The 16,893-nt window shown below is 37.8% G+C and overlaps 1 protein-coding gene across 1 annotated transcript in view; it reads right to left on the reverse strand.

Annotated features, from left to right (window-relative positions):
* TDRD5 (tudor domain containing 5) overlaps positions 1-6,816 on the reverse strand; it is a 59,232-nt gene extending 52,416 nt beyond the window's left edge. The window contains exons 1-4 of the mRNA XM_051998854.1: positions 6,514-6,816; positions 2,609-3,016; positions 1,147-1,328; positions 247-330 (exon numbers count right to left, since the gene is read on the reverse strand). Of these exons, the coding sequence (XP_051854814.1) occupies positions 247-330; positions 1,147-1,328; positions 2,609-3,016; positions 6,514-6,745 (906 nt within the window). The 5' untranslated portion in view covers positions 6,746-6,816. The remainder of the gene's footprint in view (positions 1-246; positions 331-1,146; positions 1,329-2,608; positions 3,017-6,513) is intronic.
* Positions 6,817-16,893: the final 10,077 nt, after the last annotated feature.

A 16,893-nucleotide genomic window follows, 5' to 3' on the forward strand; every position in this document is an offset into this window, starting at 1 on the left:
AAACAAGTCAGCTGAAGTTCTTGATTATAAAGGTAAAGACTGGGACAGAAAGAAAGACTAAATGACACTCTAAACTTTTGAGATAAGAATATCTTGTCCAATGTCACAAAGAAAATCATTAACAGTATTCTATTAATCCCAGATCCTCATATTATAACTCCAGGACTCTTCTACTACACCAGTAGTGCTCCCCCTTGCCCAAATCCCTTCATTTTTATATATTTCCCAGAAGTATATTACACTTACAAATTTAATTTTCTTCTTTAGCTCTGAATTGATTGTCCCTCCTGGTCCAATTTGTGCAATCACCGATTTGAATGTATTTTCGAGCTTCAAAAAATAAAAAATAAAACTATGGTACCAAGAAGATGGTAAAAGGCAAAATATCAAGGGGATACAAAATGACATTTCTTTTATTTCAGCAAACATATTTTTCAACAGAAATCAAGAAGCAAGTTGGACATATTCAAGTATTATTCATTCAGCTAAAGTTTATGATCAAAAATTTGGTCTTACCTTGAAATTTCCCATCATAATCAATGTCATCTTCTACAATGATATTAATGTTGAAGTGGAAGAGTCTTCACCTACCCATTATTTTTATATAGGACTTTTCCTTCTTATAATAATTTTTAGTTAACACTGTCAGCTTACCAATACTTTTTCTTTTTCTTTTTCTTTTTTTTTTTTTTTTTTTTTTTAAGCCAAGAGGAACTCTCCTAACTACAGTCTCTCTATGACCCTCTAATGAACATTAGCTGACTGGAGAATGGATTTCCATTTGTTTCCATTTTTCAACTTCATTTTTGGCATTAATTAAAATTCTTTAAAAACCTAGCACTATCCATTATCATACTTAGATTGAAATCCTGAAAGAATCTCTGTTTCTTTTGAGTTTGATATTAGAATGACTTTAAGGGCACTTATTTTCAAATATGTATTCATTGCTTTATCAGATTTAGTAAAGATTTAGGGATTCTTAGGCACTTCAATGTAGAAAATTAAGTCTACTTATTCCCAAAATAACTAAATAATTTTAGTTTTAATAATCTAAAGATTTTTTTTTAATGTCTGGTTGGCCTATGTTCTATTTAAGAGGCAAGCAATGACTTTTTCTAAATCATTACCACTTCCAAAGTTTCTCACCTGGTTTAATTTTTCAGACTGGTCCAAACATGATGTCTCCATGCCATTCAATTCTGTTGTTTTTACTGGATGTGGCTGTTTCAGTGGTTCAGTAGCTGAGGCAGGTTCTGATAAATATGTCCTTACTATAGGTGTTGGCAAGGAGGATTTGGGTTGTTTTGTTCCAACTTGTGGTGTTTTACCTTACATGTATAAAAGAAAAGTGAAAAAAATCTTATCAAAAGCCAACCTTATTGCCTTAACACACTTTGAAGAAATTGACAAATAATTTATCCCCACAATTTTATCATTTTATTAATAAAATAAGATTAAGAGAAAGGTCATCAACTACTCACAATAGGGAAGCAATTATTCAACCAGGTTCCCACTTGTCAAGTAGTACTTACTTCAACTATAACAGTAACAAGTAACCTTCATCCTTTTTTTTTGGAAGATGATTAATTTTTTTTATTATAGCTTTTTATTTACAAGATATATGCATAGGTAATTTTTCAGCAATGACAGTTGAAAATCCTTTTGTTCCAACTTTTTCTCTCCTTCCCCCCATCCCTTCCCCCGGATGGCAGATTTACCAATATATGTTAAATATGTTAAAGTATGTTAAATACAATATATGTATATATGTCTAAACAGTTAATTTGCTATATAAAAAGAGTCAGACTTTGAAATAGTGTACAATTAGCCTGTGAAGGAAATCAAAAATGCACACAGACAAAAATAGAGGGATTGGGAATTCTATGTAGTGGTTCATAGTCATCTCCCAGAGTTAAGTAACCTTCATCTTAAACAAGACTGCATTGTAAAGTGGGAAAAAAACTGGACTGAAAAATGGATTCAGTAGTCTAAAATGAAAACACATGAAATCCAATTGTGCTAGCTAAGTGATTTTTGGCAAATAATTTATTTTTTTCAAACTTCAGTTTCCTCATTTGTTTAAAAAAAAAAAATTGTAAGAATACCTAGGCTGTACATATTGACAACAAACTAGCATAGATCTCCTCTCACCTGACAACCCAAGGTTAATTTGGTTAATTTAATTGGGCATTTTCCCTATAGCTCCATTCATACCCCAAAGCTGTGCCCCTGTAAAAGGGAAAATGATTATACTTCAAATGTGTTCTCCTGATAGATCTTACAAATCTACACTGCCTACTTTCCAAGGATCTTGTAAGGATCAAATAAAAATCTATGTAAAAATTTACTTGTAAACCATTAAGAATCATTAAGTGTAAGAAAAAACAAAGTATTATTATTATACTACAAACAATATCAAAATTCTTCAGATACTATTTAAGCATCGACAGTAGAAAATTCAGATAGGCTAGAAAACTGGTGCCACTAGATAAGTGTTTTAGATGATAAAAAAAAAATTAATCAGTAAATGTATGTTGTATCTACTAAGTTAAAATACGTCTGTGTAGGAAAAAAAATCTAAACTTATTAGTGATGCTGAGGCTCTTACCTGCTGGTAACCCCCTCTTCTGTTCACTTGGTAGATTTCGTTTTAAGGTCAACAAAGAACCTGCCCTGGTCTGCTCAACAGCAATGATATCTGAAGCTGCACTCAGAACTTCAAACATAGAAAGAAATCCATATTGCATATATTGGAATGACCGTCCAAATCGCTTTGCAAAAGCCTTTTCAAAATCAGAAAGGAGTATTGGAGAAAAAGCCAGGAGGTCCCTTAGCTCACTCTTTACCACAGCTGGAAGAATGGGGGGTATCCTTCCCCGGTAAGGTAGTCTCCGACGAGAACCAGAACTAGAACCAACATTTGCCCTTCCCTTCTGTGTGGAATTTCGAAGCTTGTTACTACTTCTTTGTTTTGCCACTAAACTTGCTATTCCTTTGGTTGTTTCATCTGGAATGGCTGAAAATGGAAGAAAAGGTTCATTAAGACTCTATAGTTCCTCCTTCAGCTTCCTACAGACAATCTTTCATTTTATTTGGTAGTCGTTAATAAACTGTGTGTGTTTACATATGTATACCTGTATAATATACTATTTTACACATATGTATACATAACATACTTATATACAGGCATGTATCATATAGACACAAAAACATATTCACACATGCAGTTTTCACATTGCCTGGTGTTTTAATTTGCGTTTGGGAAGGGATGCACTTGGGATCAAAAAAAAAAAAAAATGAAGCACAAGAATGGATATCACATCTAGTGTTTTTCCCTTCTTCCTATACTTCTTGTTTTTTGTTTACTTCAAGGTTAGCCTTTCCAGAGGATAGAGAAAAGCATAAATATTGCTTATAAACTCCAAGAAGAATTGAAACTCATGCAAAATTATTTTGTTAATAAATATTATTTTTCCAGGGATCTAAATATTAGAAACACTGCATACAGTATGAGTGAGAGAATGGTGGACTTGGTAGTCAGCAAGATCTAAGTTCAAATCTTGCTTCAGAATTTAGTAGCCCCAAGCTGCTGGCCAAGTTACTTATTTAAGTTCTCTGGGCTCCAGTTTCCTCATATGTAAAATCAGAAGGTTGGACTTGATAATCTCAAAGGGATCTTCCAACTAATTTACTAGTTTTGTAAATCTGTAATTCTATACATCAGAACAAAACTGAATTTGAATCCTAGTAGTGAACATTTACTAGATGTGTGATCCTGGGCAAACCCTCATTCATTGGAGCATGAAGTGACCCAGGTTGGTATAAAGTCCATTCCAGAAAGGGGCAAATTCTGTCTGGTTTCTAATAAGAGTCTTAGTAACAGATGGCATTTGCTTTTTGAGAATCAGATTAACTAAGTAGAGAAATGCTCATCTTCAGTAAGTTAATTAAATACTTGATAATTTTTTTTGTCCATGACAACCAAATAAAAAAAATGCAAAATAAGTCATGTACATGCCCTTTCCCAACTTCTGCTTCTTCAACTACAGTGATCAAGTGAAGGAAAAGAGGGAAGAGGATGTTAATAGTTATTTTTAGACCATCTAAAAGAATTAACTTGAGAACCTTGTCTAATGACATATTAGAAGAACTGAATTTTACTGATTTTGGCTTTCTTGCTAGAGGTGGTTTTTATCATCCTTCCAAAGGCATCTGAGACAGTTTATGGACATCTAATCATCTCCTATCGCAGTGTTCATATTAACTATTTTTCTGAAAGATTATATCCAAAAAGATCCATATTCATCAACATCCTTTGAAGGCAAAGGGATAGAGAACCTTTACAAAGAACTTAAGAACTTCAAAATCTAAGACATAATTTGATATACAAAAATAATACAAAAGTAGGACTAGAAACAAACCACTACACTGGAAAATATTGCTCGGGAGTAAGGAGAGAAGACAAGGACTGTAGATAACACAGCTCTATATACACCATGAATATTCGCTTTGAGAAAATCATAAGGTGTTGGACAAGGTAAGCACTAAATAACATAACAAAAATGACCCAAATTATTGATAGAAAATAACTTGTTACTGATAAATTATTTTTAATCAAGTGTCTGTGTAGTCAAGACTGGGCTTGTTAAAGCAATAATTAAAATACAAAAGTAGAAAGAATACACACAAGAAAATGATAGCAAGCGCAATTATAATAATTTCAGCCTGACCTATTTATACAAGTTCTTGATGTAGTTACCCAGGGAATTCATGGAGAAAAGGACATCAATATAAAAAATTACATTAATTTCATATAGATGTTCAAGATGTAAATAAATTGCCATAATGACCAAGAGTCTCAAAAATCTTAATGAGAATCATCTTAATGAGAAAATACTTGACTTAATTTGTCAAAAAGAAAAGAAATGATGATCCAGGGCTTGTACCAATGGAGAATATAAATTAACTTCTAAAGTCACATGGAAGGAGGTGGTAATAAAGGCATGGAAAAACATCTTTGAACTACCAAAAAATATGAGAAAGAACATCAATAACCACTAAATCATGTCTACTTCAACTACAAAATTATAATAATAATCTACATGTGCATCAAGGTCAACCTTGGCAGAGAATATTAAAAAAAAAAAAAAAAAGGCCAGTTTTCAAAAACAACATTCACTAGCTGACCACATCATTACTATCACATAATTGATTAATACGTATAGATGGCAGAGGATAAGAAAGTCAGGCTTTGAGTCAGGAAGCCCTGAGTTCAAATCTGACCTCACATCCTTACCAGTTATGTGATCTGAGCAAGTCACTTCACCTTATTTGCCTCAGTTTTTTCCTCTTTCTGTTAAGGAATTCCTTGTTAAGGATTTCTGTTAAGGAAATCCTACCAGGAAGAGTTAAACAGGACTGAAAAACAATAGAAAAGCTAAGATTCTCTCTATGCTTAAAAGCTTGTTGACTACAAGAACAGGAGATTTTTGGTAAAACAAAAATCCAACAAGATATCTGCCATCTATGTTAAAATTATTAACAATTTATGAAAAATTAAATCAAAATAGTTTTGTTCAGTGAGTCTCTGAGCATTCCTATCAGAAAAAGATTTTTAGCAGGTTGAGAGAGCTAAAGTGGAAAATATAAGTGATGTAACTTTAGTTTTTTAATGGTCAGTTACTCAAGAGAAGAGATCCAATGCAAAGTCCAAGTCAAACAAATTTCAGACAGCTGGGTAAGTGCTCTAGGTAGTTCTGTCTGCATATGCCAGTTGGCTGACATCAAGTTCCAAAACATGTTGGTAATCTTCTAGATGGGCTCCCAACTCAAGAATTTCACTTAAAAAATAAAAGGCTATAAAGAATGTCTGTTATCATTATAACATCATTGGATGAACAACCTATAGGTCATGTCTATAAGAAAAATTTTTCCTGGACAGATCCTGCAAAGCTGTAAGTCACACCCAAAACTGAAAGGAAAAGGGAAATTTACTGGGTTGCCTTTGGGAAATGATCTATTATCTTTCAAGACACTAAGTTCTCAGAAACAAAGGCCTATCTTTTAAAAGTCAACATTCTTCTGGTGAAATTATATGGCTACAAATGACAAAATGTTAAGAGTCTGAAAAACTGGAACTGAGGGCAGCAGAGAGGTGCGTAGTGGATGTGCAACACATCACAAATACAGAATTAGAAAGAAGGTTTCACCAAAAAAAGTCTGGGTTACTTGTAGAAGGGCCCTGCCCTGCACTGGTATCCTCACTCTAGCTGGCCCCCAGAATGTGGGGAATTTCTAGGACAATACTGACAAGAGTCATGCAACATAAGCAGGCATGGCTGTGACCCCTATTCCCTCAGCTGAGTTCACAGATCCACTTTATGGATGCCAAATGGGCCTTGTGACACTGGTATTCCCGATCACTCTGAGTACCTGGCGCCCCTGAAAGTTACACGACTAAACACTACACAGACGGTCCTTAAAGCCAAGAGTCCCTTGGGGGGGCTCAGCTACCTTTGAGGATGACGGTGCCGTCGCCGCAGGGGCAGACGCTGACCACGTCTGGCATGTCCAGGACCAGCTCCATGGTGGAGCGGTACCCCAGGATTCGGAGAGGCAGGTGGTTGCCCACCATCGAGAGGTATTCCCTCTCTAGCTGCTGCGGGGTCAGCCCATCCTTGGTGGAGATGAGCAGCGAGCGAATCTCCTTGCGCAGGCATTCCTGGATCCTCTCTTGGTCCGACATGCTTCCTACACTAGAGGAGGATCGAGAAGCCACACATGTGCGTGAGAAAAGGAGCTATTTCAAAATTTTAACACCAGCTGTGATAACTATTAAAATTAAAAAAAAAAAAAAAAAAGGCAAAATGGTCAAGCTTACGGGTTAGCCCCGCAGCCCCGCCCCCCGGCCGGGAGCTGTCAAGACTTCTCCGGGAGTTGGGGCTCGAAGTCCACCCGGCCCCCGGGTCCGCTCGTGGGGGTGCACCAAAAAGTGGATGCAAAGCTCCGGCTTCCAGCCCCGCCTCGAGGCTCATTCCCCACCCTTTTCCTCTGTCAGTCCCGCCCGCGGCTCTATCCCCCGCCACTCAGTCCCCTGCCCTGGGCCAGCACTTCCCCGCTCTCGCGGGCCGGACCCCAGCTCCGCAACGTTCGCCCCCAGCCCGCCGCCCCCCAACGTCCGCGCACGGGCCTAACGTCTCCCTCAGGCCGAGGCCGCAGGGCCAGTCCGGGCCGCGGCTGAGCGAGGCGAGGATCCTGGCGCGGCCGGGGGCGGTCTTTCCCCGCCGCTCACCCGCTGAGCTGGGCCACGGGGCCCCCGCTAGAGCTCAGCTCCCCTCTCTCTCCGGCCACTGCGGCCGCCGCCACTGGCTTCTCCCGCTGCCCGCTGTCCTGTGCGCGCGGCGTGGCGGGCAGAAGAGCGAGCTGTGAAGGAGGGGCCTTGCGCCTGCGCAGCGGCGCTTGTCCGTCCTGACGCCCGGGACGCGGGACGCCGGGTCCCTGGCGGGAGGCTGCGCGAGGCCGCCGGGGCCCTCGGGACAGTTGGGGCGCCGCGAGGCCGAAGGAAAGGGCCGGGAGCGGGGACGTCGCCGTCCTCCCCCGCCCTCTGCGACCCGGCCCACGCGCGTTCGCGCCGGCCACTGCTCGGGCCGCTACCTTGGGGGCCGCGGGCCGGCAGCTGGGCGCGGGGCGGGCGACCGCAGCGGCAGTGCTGGGGATAGGGGACCAGCAGCTCGCCCTCGGGACCCCGGGGCCCCGCCCCGGGCCGGCGACCGTTGGCTCCTGTGGCCGCGGCCAAAGGGCCGTGCGGAGCGGTAGCGGCAGGGGAGGCGGCGGCGGCGGGGGCAGCGGCAGGCGCGGGCAGGGGCATCTCAAGGCCGCCGAGAGCAGAGTGAGGTCGGAGCCCGAACACCTGTGGCACATCCCCGGGGGGAGCAGGAGCGGAGCTGCCCCGACCACGGGGGTGGCGACCCGGAGGAGGAAGCGCGGGGGTGGCGTCGGCGGGCGCCACATGGGCTCTCGTGCCCGACCAGCTCCCAGCGCCATCCTTGCTCTAGTTTGGCCCTGGACCCGAGTGCCTGGGGTACGCTGCTCGTGGAAAGCCAGAACCCACCCTCCTGGCGTCAAGCCTGCGATGGAGCTGGGGTTCAGGAGAGCCAAGTGGGCGTACCAAGCTCCGGCTCCTCCCCTAGCCTGGCGGCAAAACTGTTAACAAGCCTGCTCCTATTGGGAGCCCTCCATGTTGGCGGCCGCCCTCAGTCCTCGTCCCACCCTCTGGGCCTACTCTGAGCAGTATCAGACCATAATCTGACCCACAAATGGCCCTCCAGACTGGGCAAGAAGACTTCCCCAGATAGACCCGTCCATTTTTTTCTTAACCTAGAATAAATATACAGCTTCAGCTTGTATTACCTATTTGTGCTTTGTTCTTTCTGGGAAGAAGCCGAGCCTGGCTTAATCCCTTTTGTAGGTGAAAGCCTTTGGGGTCTTGGAGGACAGGCACTGGTGCAGCACTTGTACATCCACCGCCTCTTGGTCCGGCAAAATAAAAGTATTTTTCGTTTGTTAGTGGTTCTACCACTTTGGATTTTTACAAGTATCCTCGGCACCCAAATATTAATTCTCCTCGTTCAGAGATTGCAGACTGCTTCCTAGTGTTCCTCTCTGATGTAAACTTTAAATTGTAACATTCTTTTAATTTTAAGTGTTGAGTTCTCTCCTTCCTTCCTCCCTCACCCAGTGAGGTGTTGAACAATATGGTAACAATTATATTTGTGAAATCATTTAAGATATAGTTCCATTTTAGTTTTTTTTTTTTTAAATAAGAAAAATATAGTGAGAAAATACTTGTTTGAGTTCATCAGTTCTCTCTGGAAGTGGATAGCGGTGGGGTTTTTTCCCCCCATCATGAGTCCTTTGGAATGGTTTTGGATGGTGTTATTGATCAGAGTAGCCGGGTCTTGCAGGTCATTATTGTTATGATAATTGCGTATAATGATTTGGAAGTTGTTCTCACTATACTGGGCTTCAGCACATATAAGACTTGTTTGTTTTTGTTTTTGTTTTTAAGCTATCCCCTCTTCATTTCCTATATAGCGCAATAGTGCTTCGTCACAATTGCATTGCACAATTTGTTAAGCCATTCCCCAATTGATGATATTCCTCAACTTCCAATCCATTGCTACCACAAAAAGCTGCTATAAATATTATTGTACATGTGAGCCCATTTTCTTTGAGTTCTTTGGAATACATACTTAGTAATGGAATTACTGGGTCAAATTGGACAATTTTATAGCCCACTCAAATTTAGTTCTGAAATGTTTACTGAATAACAGTACTTCCCATATTTAGAGCCTTTCACAATCTGACTCCAAGATGTCTTTCTAATCATGTCATATATTACTCTCCACATATCGTCAGTTTCGGCCAAAGTGGATTTCTTTGCCATGTTTACTTATCAATCTATATACCTATTTTCACACACAATGAATTTCTCTGGTCCCCACTCCTCATTTCCTACAGCTTAAATCTCTAAAGTGAAAGTAAAGTTTAAGTTTCTCATAGTATTTTGGACTTTGCCAGTCCCAAGTCCCCAATTCTTTTTTTTTTTTTTTTTAGTTTTTTAATTTTCAAAACAAATGCAGTTTTCCACATCCATTCATAAATTAATATAATATGATAATATTATATTATATGTAATATAATATAACTTAATATAGTTCTTATTTGGTGGCAAATTCTTTCCACAGATCTGAGAGGTAGACTATCCTTTGTTCTTCTAAGTTGTGAATATCACTATGTCTAAATCATGAACCCATTTCCACTTTAACTTTGTGTTAGGTATGTGTTAATGGCTAGTTTCTGCCATACTAATTTCCAGTTTTCCCAGAAATTTTTGTCAAATAATTCTTATCCCAGAGGCTGGGGTCTTTGGGTTTATCAAATAGTAGATTACGATACTCATTGATTATTATGTCTTGTGAACCTAACCTATTCCACTGATCAACTACTCTATTTCTTAGTACCAAATATTTTGATGACAGCTGCTTTATAATATAGTTTTAGGTCTGGTATAGCTAGGCCACTTTCATTTGAATTTTTTTCATTAATTCCCTTGAAATGCTTGACCTTTTGTTCTTCCAGATGAACTTTGTTATTTTTTTCTAGCTCTGTAAAATAATTTCTTGGGGTTTGATTGGTATGGCACTGAATAAGTAGATTAATTTAGGTAGAATTGTCATTTTTATTATTTTAGCTTGGCCTACACATGAGGATTTTAGATTCTTCCAATTTATTGAATTTGATTTTATTTGTGTTGAAAGTGTTTTGTAAAAAGTATTCATATAGTTCCTGACATTGTCTTGGCAGGTAGACTCCCAGATATTTCATATTATCTATAGTAACCCAATTCCTTTTTCAAGTGGTCCACTGAGATGATGGAGAGAAAGGGAGGATGTGACAGTATAAGAAAATTTGTTTAAAAAACTAAGAAGTTCCAGCTCATTCTCTGTTGGTATATAGAAGTCCCAGGTAAAAATTAGGAAAATCATAGGTTTGGGAGGGAGAAAAGGAAGGAAGAATTTGGAACTCAAAACAAAATTGTTTAAAAAATGTTTTAATATATAATTGGGGGAAAGGAATCCATGATTGTTATAGGATCATAGATTTCATACTAAAAGTGATCTTGGAAGCTATCTAAGCCAACTTTGTCATGTTACAGAAGACTAAAAAAACCAATTTAGTTTCAGTAAATGAACATTTAAAAATGACTTAACTAAGGTCAAACAGGCAAATGGTGAAGAACTCAGATCCTGAGTCTTTGGATAGAACTCTTTCCATTTATATGTTGCTGCCTGTTTTTTTCTTTTTTCTTTTTTTATTAGCTCTATCAAGTTGTTCCAAATGACTCCACATACCTCTTGTGGGAAAAAAACTTACTATGCAACCTGGAATTGGAAATAGTGGGGGCTCTGATATATATAGGACTGATACGACTGTCCTCTTATCTAGTGTGTCCATGCTATAAACCTCTACTAAAACTTAAATACAGGACAGCTGGTACAATGGAAAAAGTGCTCCAAGCATTTGCTTTCATGGTCATTGGAACAAATTCTTCTCATCCACCCATTCTACCAAGGGAAGTCTTCATGTGCTCAGAGCAGACAAACCACCATGGTTTGAGATCTGTCAGTTACCCATAACCTATCTGCCAAGATGGTTTTACTGGGGTGTGACTGTTGTACATTCTATAGCTTCTTGGAGTCACAGGTGAGAATTGAGTGACGATAAACATCAAAGGTGGATGAGCAGTCTTGAAAAGGGCTTAACAGCCCTCACACCACCAGCAACGAATGAAATAAAATCTTCATTCTGGCCCCAGGATAATGAATTTGAAGGAATGAATGAACAGCAAGCTTGGGCTAGCTAAACTATAGAGGAGGGCAAGGAGAATATTGCATAAATACAGTTAGAAAGGTAGATTGAGACCAGATTGGGAAGAGCTTTAATAGCTAAACAGAAGGATTTCTATTTGGTCTTAAAGGCAAAAGGAAAAATTGGAATTTTTTGATTAAGAAAATCAGTTATGCTTTAGGAAAATCACTTTGTAAGCTGTGAGAAGAATAGATTGGAATGGTAAGTGACGAGGCAGGGAAACCTTAGTTTCTGGCATAACTAGGTGAGAAGTAATTAGGGCCTAGTGTTTGTATAACTAGGAAAGAAATAATTGCAAATAACATTATGGAGAGAAACATGACAAGACTTGGGAATTGTTTGGATTTGTTGGCTAAAGTGAATAAGCTGAACATAATAAAGTTGTGAACCTCAGTGCCTGGAGGAATGGATGCACTTGACAAAGCTAGATAAGTTTGGGATAGGGATGAGTTTGAGAAAAAAGATAATTCTCTTTTAGACATGCTTAATTTGAGATACTATTCAGTTAAAATATATAATAGAGGGGAATTCCAAGGGTAGAGCCAAGAAGCTTCTTGAGTTTTCCCAGTTTCCCTAGAAAACCACATTAAATCAAGCCTCTGAATAGAGCTTGATGGAATGAAATCACTCTTCAGCTCAAGATAGGTTGGAAGGACTTCAAGAAAGGTTAATCTCACTAGGGTGAAAAGGGTGCTCAGTCCAGCTCAGACAGTTTCCAGGAAAGCTAGTGAGAGGGTCTTAATCACAGTAAATCAACAACTGAAACCCTCTATCCTGGCCCAGTAGCAGAGCAGACAAGTGAAGTAACCTCTAGTTTCAGTACAGAGGGCAAATTACAAACCTAGAAAACCAGGCTATTACCTGGAAAGAGCAGGTGGGGTTATGCCTTGTTATGAGCAAGACACCAAACACAAAGGGCCCCTGGAAAACTGCCAGGAAACCAGGCTGTTTCTTGGATAAAGCAGGTAGGGCTACCCTGTGTTGGGAGCAAGACATCAAACAAAAGGGGCTTCAATGCTCAAAGGCAAGGCTCAGAGTAGTTTGGGACAGCACCCCCTGTACCCCAGGACTATAAAAATCACAAAATAAGAGGGGGTTGTTAAGAGAAAGAAATAAAATGAGCAAGAAACAGAAAAGAACCTTAACCATAAAAATCAGGGAAGACCAAAATACCAACTTACACAAGGACAAAATGTCCACAGGTGAAATCTCAATGATATTAATAGTTTCAAGCCCAAAGAGGCTTCCTGGAAGCTCTCATAAAAGATTTTAAAAGGCAAGGAGAGATAAGAAATTGGGAAAAGAAACAAGAGGTATGCAAGATAGAGTCAATAGAAAAGGAGAGACAAAAATTGAAAAAAAAATTCCTTAAAAATCACAATTGGCCAAATTCAGAAAAAATCCACTGAAGAAAACACCTTGGAAAGTGAATTAATCAAATGGAAAAAGAGATAGAAAAGCTAACTGAAGAAAATCACACATTAAAAATTAGAATCAGGCAAATGGAAGCTAATGATTCCATGATACATCAAGAAGCAGTCAAAAAAACTAAAAAAAACTGAACAAATGCAAGAAAATGTAAAATATCTCATTGGAAAAACAGCCAACCTGAAAAATAGATCTAGGAGAGACAATTTAAATATTATTGGACTACCTGAAGTCCAAAAAATGAGTTCAGAGAGCATTTTTTAAGAGATCATCAAGGAAAAATGCTCTGATATACTAGAACCAAAGTGGGAAATAGTCATTGATAGAATCCATCAATCATCTCTGGAAAGAGATCCTATAAGGAAAATCCCTAGAAACATTGCTGCAAAACTCCAGAACTACAGTCTCCAGGAAAAAATATTGCAAGCTGTCAGACAAAAGCAATTCAAGTATTGAGGAGCATCGGTCAGGATTACCCAGGATCTGGCAGCAATTACACTAAAGGATCAGAGGCCCCAGAAGCCCTATTCTGGAAGGCAAATTACCTGGGCTTACAATCAAGAATCAACTATCCCAGTGAGACTGAGCATCATCATTCAGAGGAGATGGATCTTCAATGAAGCAAGTGACTTTCAATCATTTCTATTAGAAAAAAACAGAACTAAACAGAAAATTTAATCTTCAAAGACAGGACACAAGAGAAACATAGGGAAATAGGGAAAATATATGCTATTTAAAGATTAAACTGTTTGCAATCCTAGATGGAAAAATGATATCGATAACTCTTTTTTACTTTTTTTTTTTGGGGGGGGGCAGTTGGAGGGGGTATATGTGAATGGAGAGTATGAATATGAGTGGACTCTGATGTGATGATATCAAAGAAAAGGACATTAAGAGATGGAAAAATGATTGTATTAGGAAGGGGAGCTAAAATGGGACAAATTAGATGACATAAAGAAGCACAGAAAACTTATTACAATATAGGGAAAGAAGGGAATGGGATTAGCATTGTCTGAAGCTTAATCTCATCAGTTTTGACTCAAAGGGGGAATAATCACTCAGTTGGGAATAAAATTTATCATACCTTATAAGGAAGTAGAAAAGAAAGGGGAAAGAAAAGGGAGGGACTGGATAGAAGGGAGGACAGAAACATTAGGAAAAAAATGTAAGAGAAAGGAGGAGGGAGGGCAAGTAGAGGGAGAAATGGGTTAGAAACAAAACTACTAAAAATGGACAGAGTGGGAAGAGAGAACAAAAGTATATATAGGGGAGAAAATAGGATGGCAGGAAATACAGATATGGTAATCATAATTGTAAATGTGAATAAGATGTTCCCATAAAATGGAAACAAATAGCAGAATGGATTAAACGCCAGAATCCTACAATATGTTGTTTACAAGAAACACATTTGAAACAGATATACACAGTGTAAGGGTAAGAGGCTGGAGCAGATTTTATTATGCTTCAGCTGAAGTAAAGGGGTAGCAATTCTGATCTAAGATAAAGCAAAAATAAAAAAACAGATCTAATTTAAAGAGATAAGAAGGGAAACTACATCTTGTTAAAGGATGCCATGGAAAATGAAGTAGTATCACTATCAAATGCATATGAATCAAATGGTACAGCATCCAAATTTTGAGAGAAGAAATTAAGTCAGTTACACTAAGAAATAAACAGCAAAACTATACTAGTGGCAGACTTCAAGCTCTCCCTTTTAGAATTAGATAAGCAAGAAAGAAATTACTGAGTTAGAATCTTAGAAAACTTAGACATGATAGGCCTCTGGAGAAAATTAAATAGGGACAGGAAGGAACACACCTTTTTCTCAGCAGTACATGGCACTTGGACAAAAACTGACCATGTATTAAGGCATAAAAACCTCACAGTCAAGGAAGAAATAATAAAGACTTCCTTTTTAGACCATCATGCAATAAAAGTTACATTTAATAAAGAGCCAGGTAAAAATAGACTAAAAACTAATTGGAAATTAAATAATCTAATTCTAAAGAATTATTGGGTCAAACAACAGATCATAGAAACAATAATTTCATCCAAAAGAATGACAATAATGAGACAATATACCAAAATCTATGGGATACAGCCAAAGCAGTTCTGAGGGGAAATTTTATATTTCTAAATAGTTATATGAATAAAATAGAGAAAGAGATCAATGAACTGGGCATGCAATGAAAAAAGCTAGAAAAAGGACAAATTTAAAGCCCCAATTAAATACCAAATTAGAAATTCTGAAACTCAAAGGAGAGATTAATCAAATTTAAACTAAGAAAACTACTAAACTTAATTAATCAATAAAAATTAATAATTATTAATGAAATTAATAATTATCAATTAATAAATTAATTAATCAAATGAATGATTAATTATCAATAAATTCATGTTAATTAATATGTTCTGTTATTAAATTAATTAATCAATTAACAAAATCAAGAGTTAATAAAACAAAATAGGTAAACCTTTGGTTAATTTGATTAGAAAAAGGAAAAAACCCAAATTACCAGCATCAAAAATGAAAAGGGTAAACTTATCACCAATTAAAGCAATAATTAGGAGCTACTTTGCTCAACTGTAAGCCAGCAAGTCTTACAATCAAATCAAAATGGATGAATATTTACAAAAAAAAAGAAACAAATTGGCCAGATTAACAGAAGAGAAAACAAATTTCTAAAATAATACCATTTTAGAAAAAAGAAATTGAACAAATCTTCAATGAATTCCCTAAGAAAAAATACCCAGGGCCAGATGGATTTACAAGTGAATTCTACCAAATATTTAAAGAACAATTAATTCCAATGCTATGTAAACTCTTTGGAAAAATATGTAAAGAAGGAGTACTTCCAAGTGCCTTCTATGTCACAAATATGGTATTGATACCTAAACTAGGAAGAGCCAAAACAGAGAAAGAAAATTACAGACCCTTTTTCCTAATGAATATTAATACAAAATCATTATTTTTAATAGCTTTTTATTTTCAAAATATATACAAAGATATTTTTCAACATCCACCCTTGCAAAACCTTGTATTCCAAATTTTTTCTCCCTCTATTCCCTTCATCCATTCTCCTAGACAGCAAATAATCCAATGTATGTTAAACATGTGCAATTCTTCTATACATGTTTCCACAATTATCATGCTGCACAAGAAAAACAACAAAAAGGTGAAAATAATTATGTTGTGATCCACACTCAATCCCCACAGTCCTCTTTCTTGATGCAGATGGCTCTCTCCATCACAAGTCTACTGGAATTGGCCTGAATCACCTCACTGTTGAAAAAAGCCACATCCATCAGAATCGATCACCAAATAATCTTGTTATTGCTGTGTATAGTGTTCTCTTGGTTCTACTCACTTCACTTAGCATCAGTTCATATAAATCTCTCCAGGACTCTCTGAAATTATCCTGGTCATCATTTCTTATAGAACAATAATATTCAGTAACATTGATATAACCATAATTTATTCAGCTATTCTCCAATTGATGAGAATCCACTCAGTTTCCAGTTCCTTGCCAGTACAAAAAGGGCTGTTACAAACATTTTTACACATGTGGGTCCTTTTCCCTTTTTAAAGATCTCTTTGGGATACAGACCCAGTAGAGATACTACTGGATTAAAGGGTATACACAGTTTGATAGCTCTTTAGGCATAGTTCCAAATTTTAAAATAAATTATTAGCAAAGAGATTACAACAATTTATCATCAAGATAATACACTATAACCAAATGGGAATTTTACCAGGAGTGCAGGGCTGGTTCAATATCAGGAAAACTATTATCATAATTGACCATAACAATAACAAAACTAATAGAATCATATAATAATCTCAATAGATGCTGAAAAAGCTTTTGACAAAATACAGCACTCATTTGTATTAAAAACACTAAAGAGCACAGGAATAAAAAGTTTTTCTTAAAATAATAAGCAGCAAGCATTATTTATAATAGGGAGAATTTGGATGCATTCCCAATAAAATCAGGAATGAAACAAGGATGCCCATTTTCATTACTATTATTCAGT

The sequence above is a fragment of the Antechinus flavipes genome, chromosome 4 (genome assembly GCF_016432865.1).
Source record: "Antechinus flavipes isolate AdamAnt ecotype Samford, QLD, Australia chromosome 4, AdamAnt_v2, whole genome shotgun sequence".
NCBI lineage: Eukaryota > Metazoa > Chordata > Mammalia > Dasyuromorphia > Dasyuridae > Antechinus > Antechinus flavipes.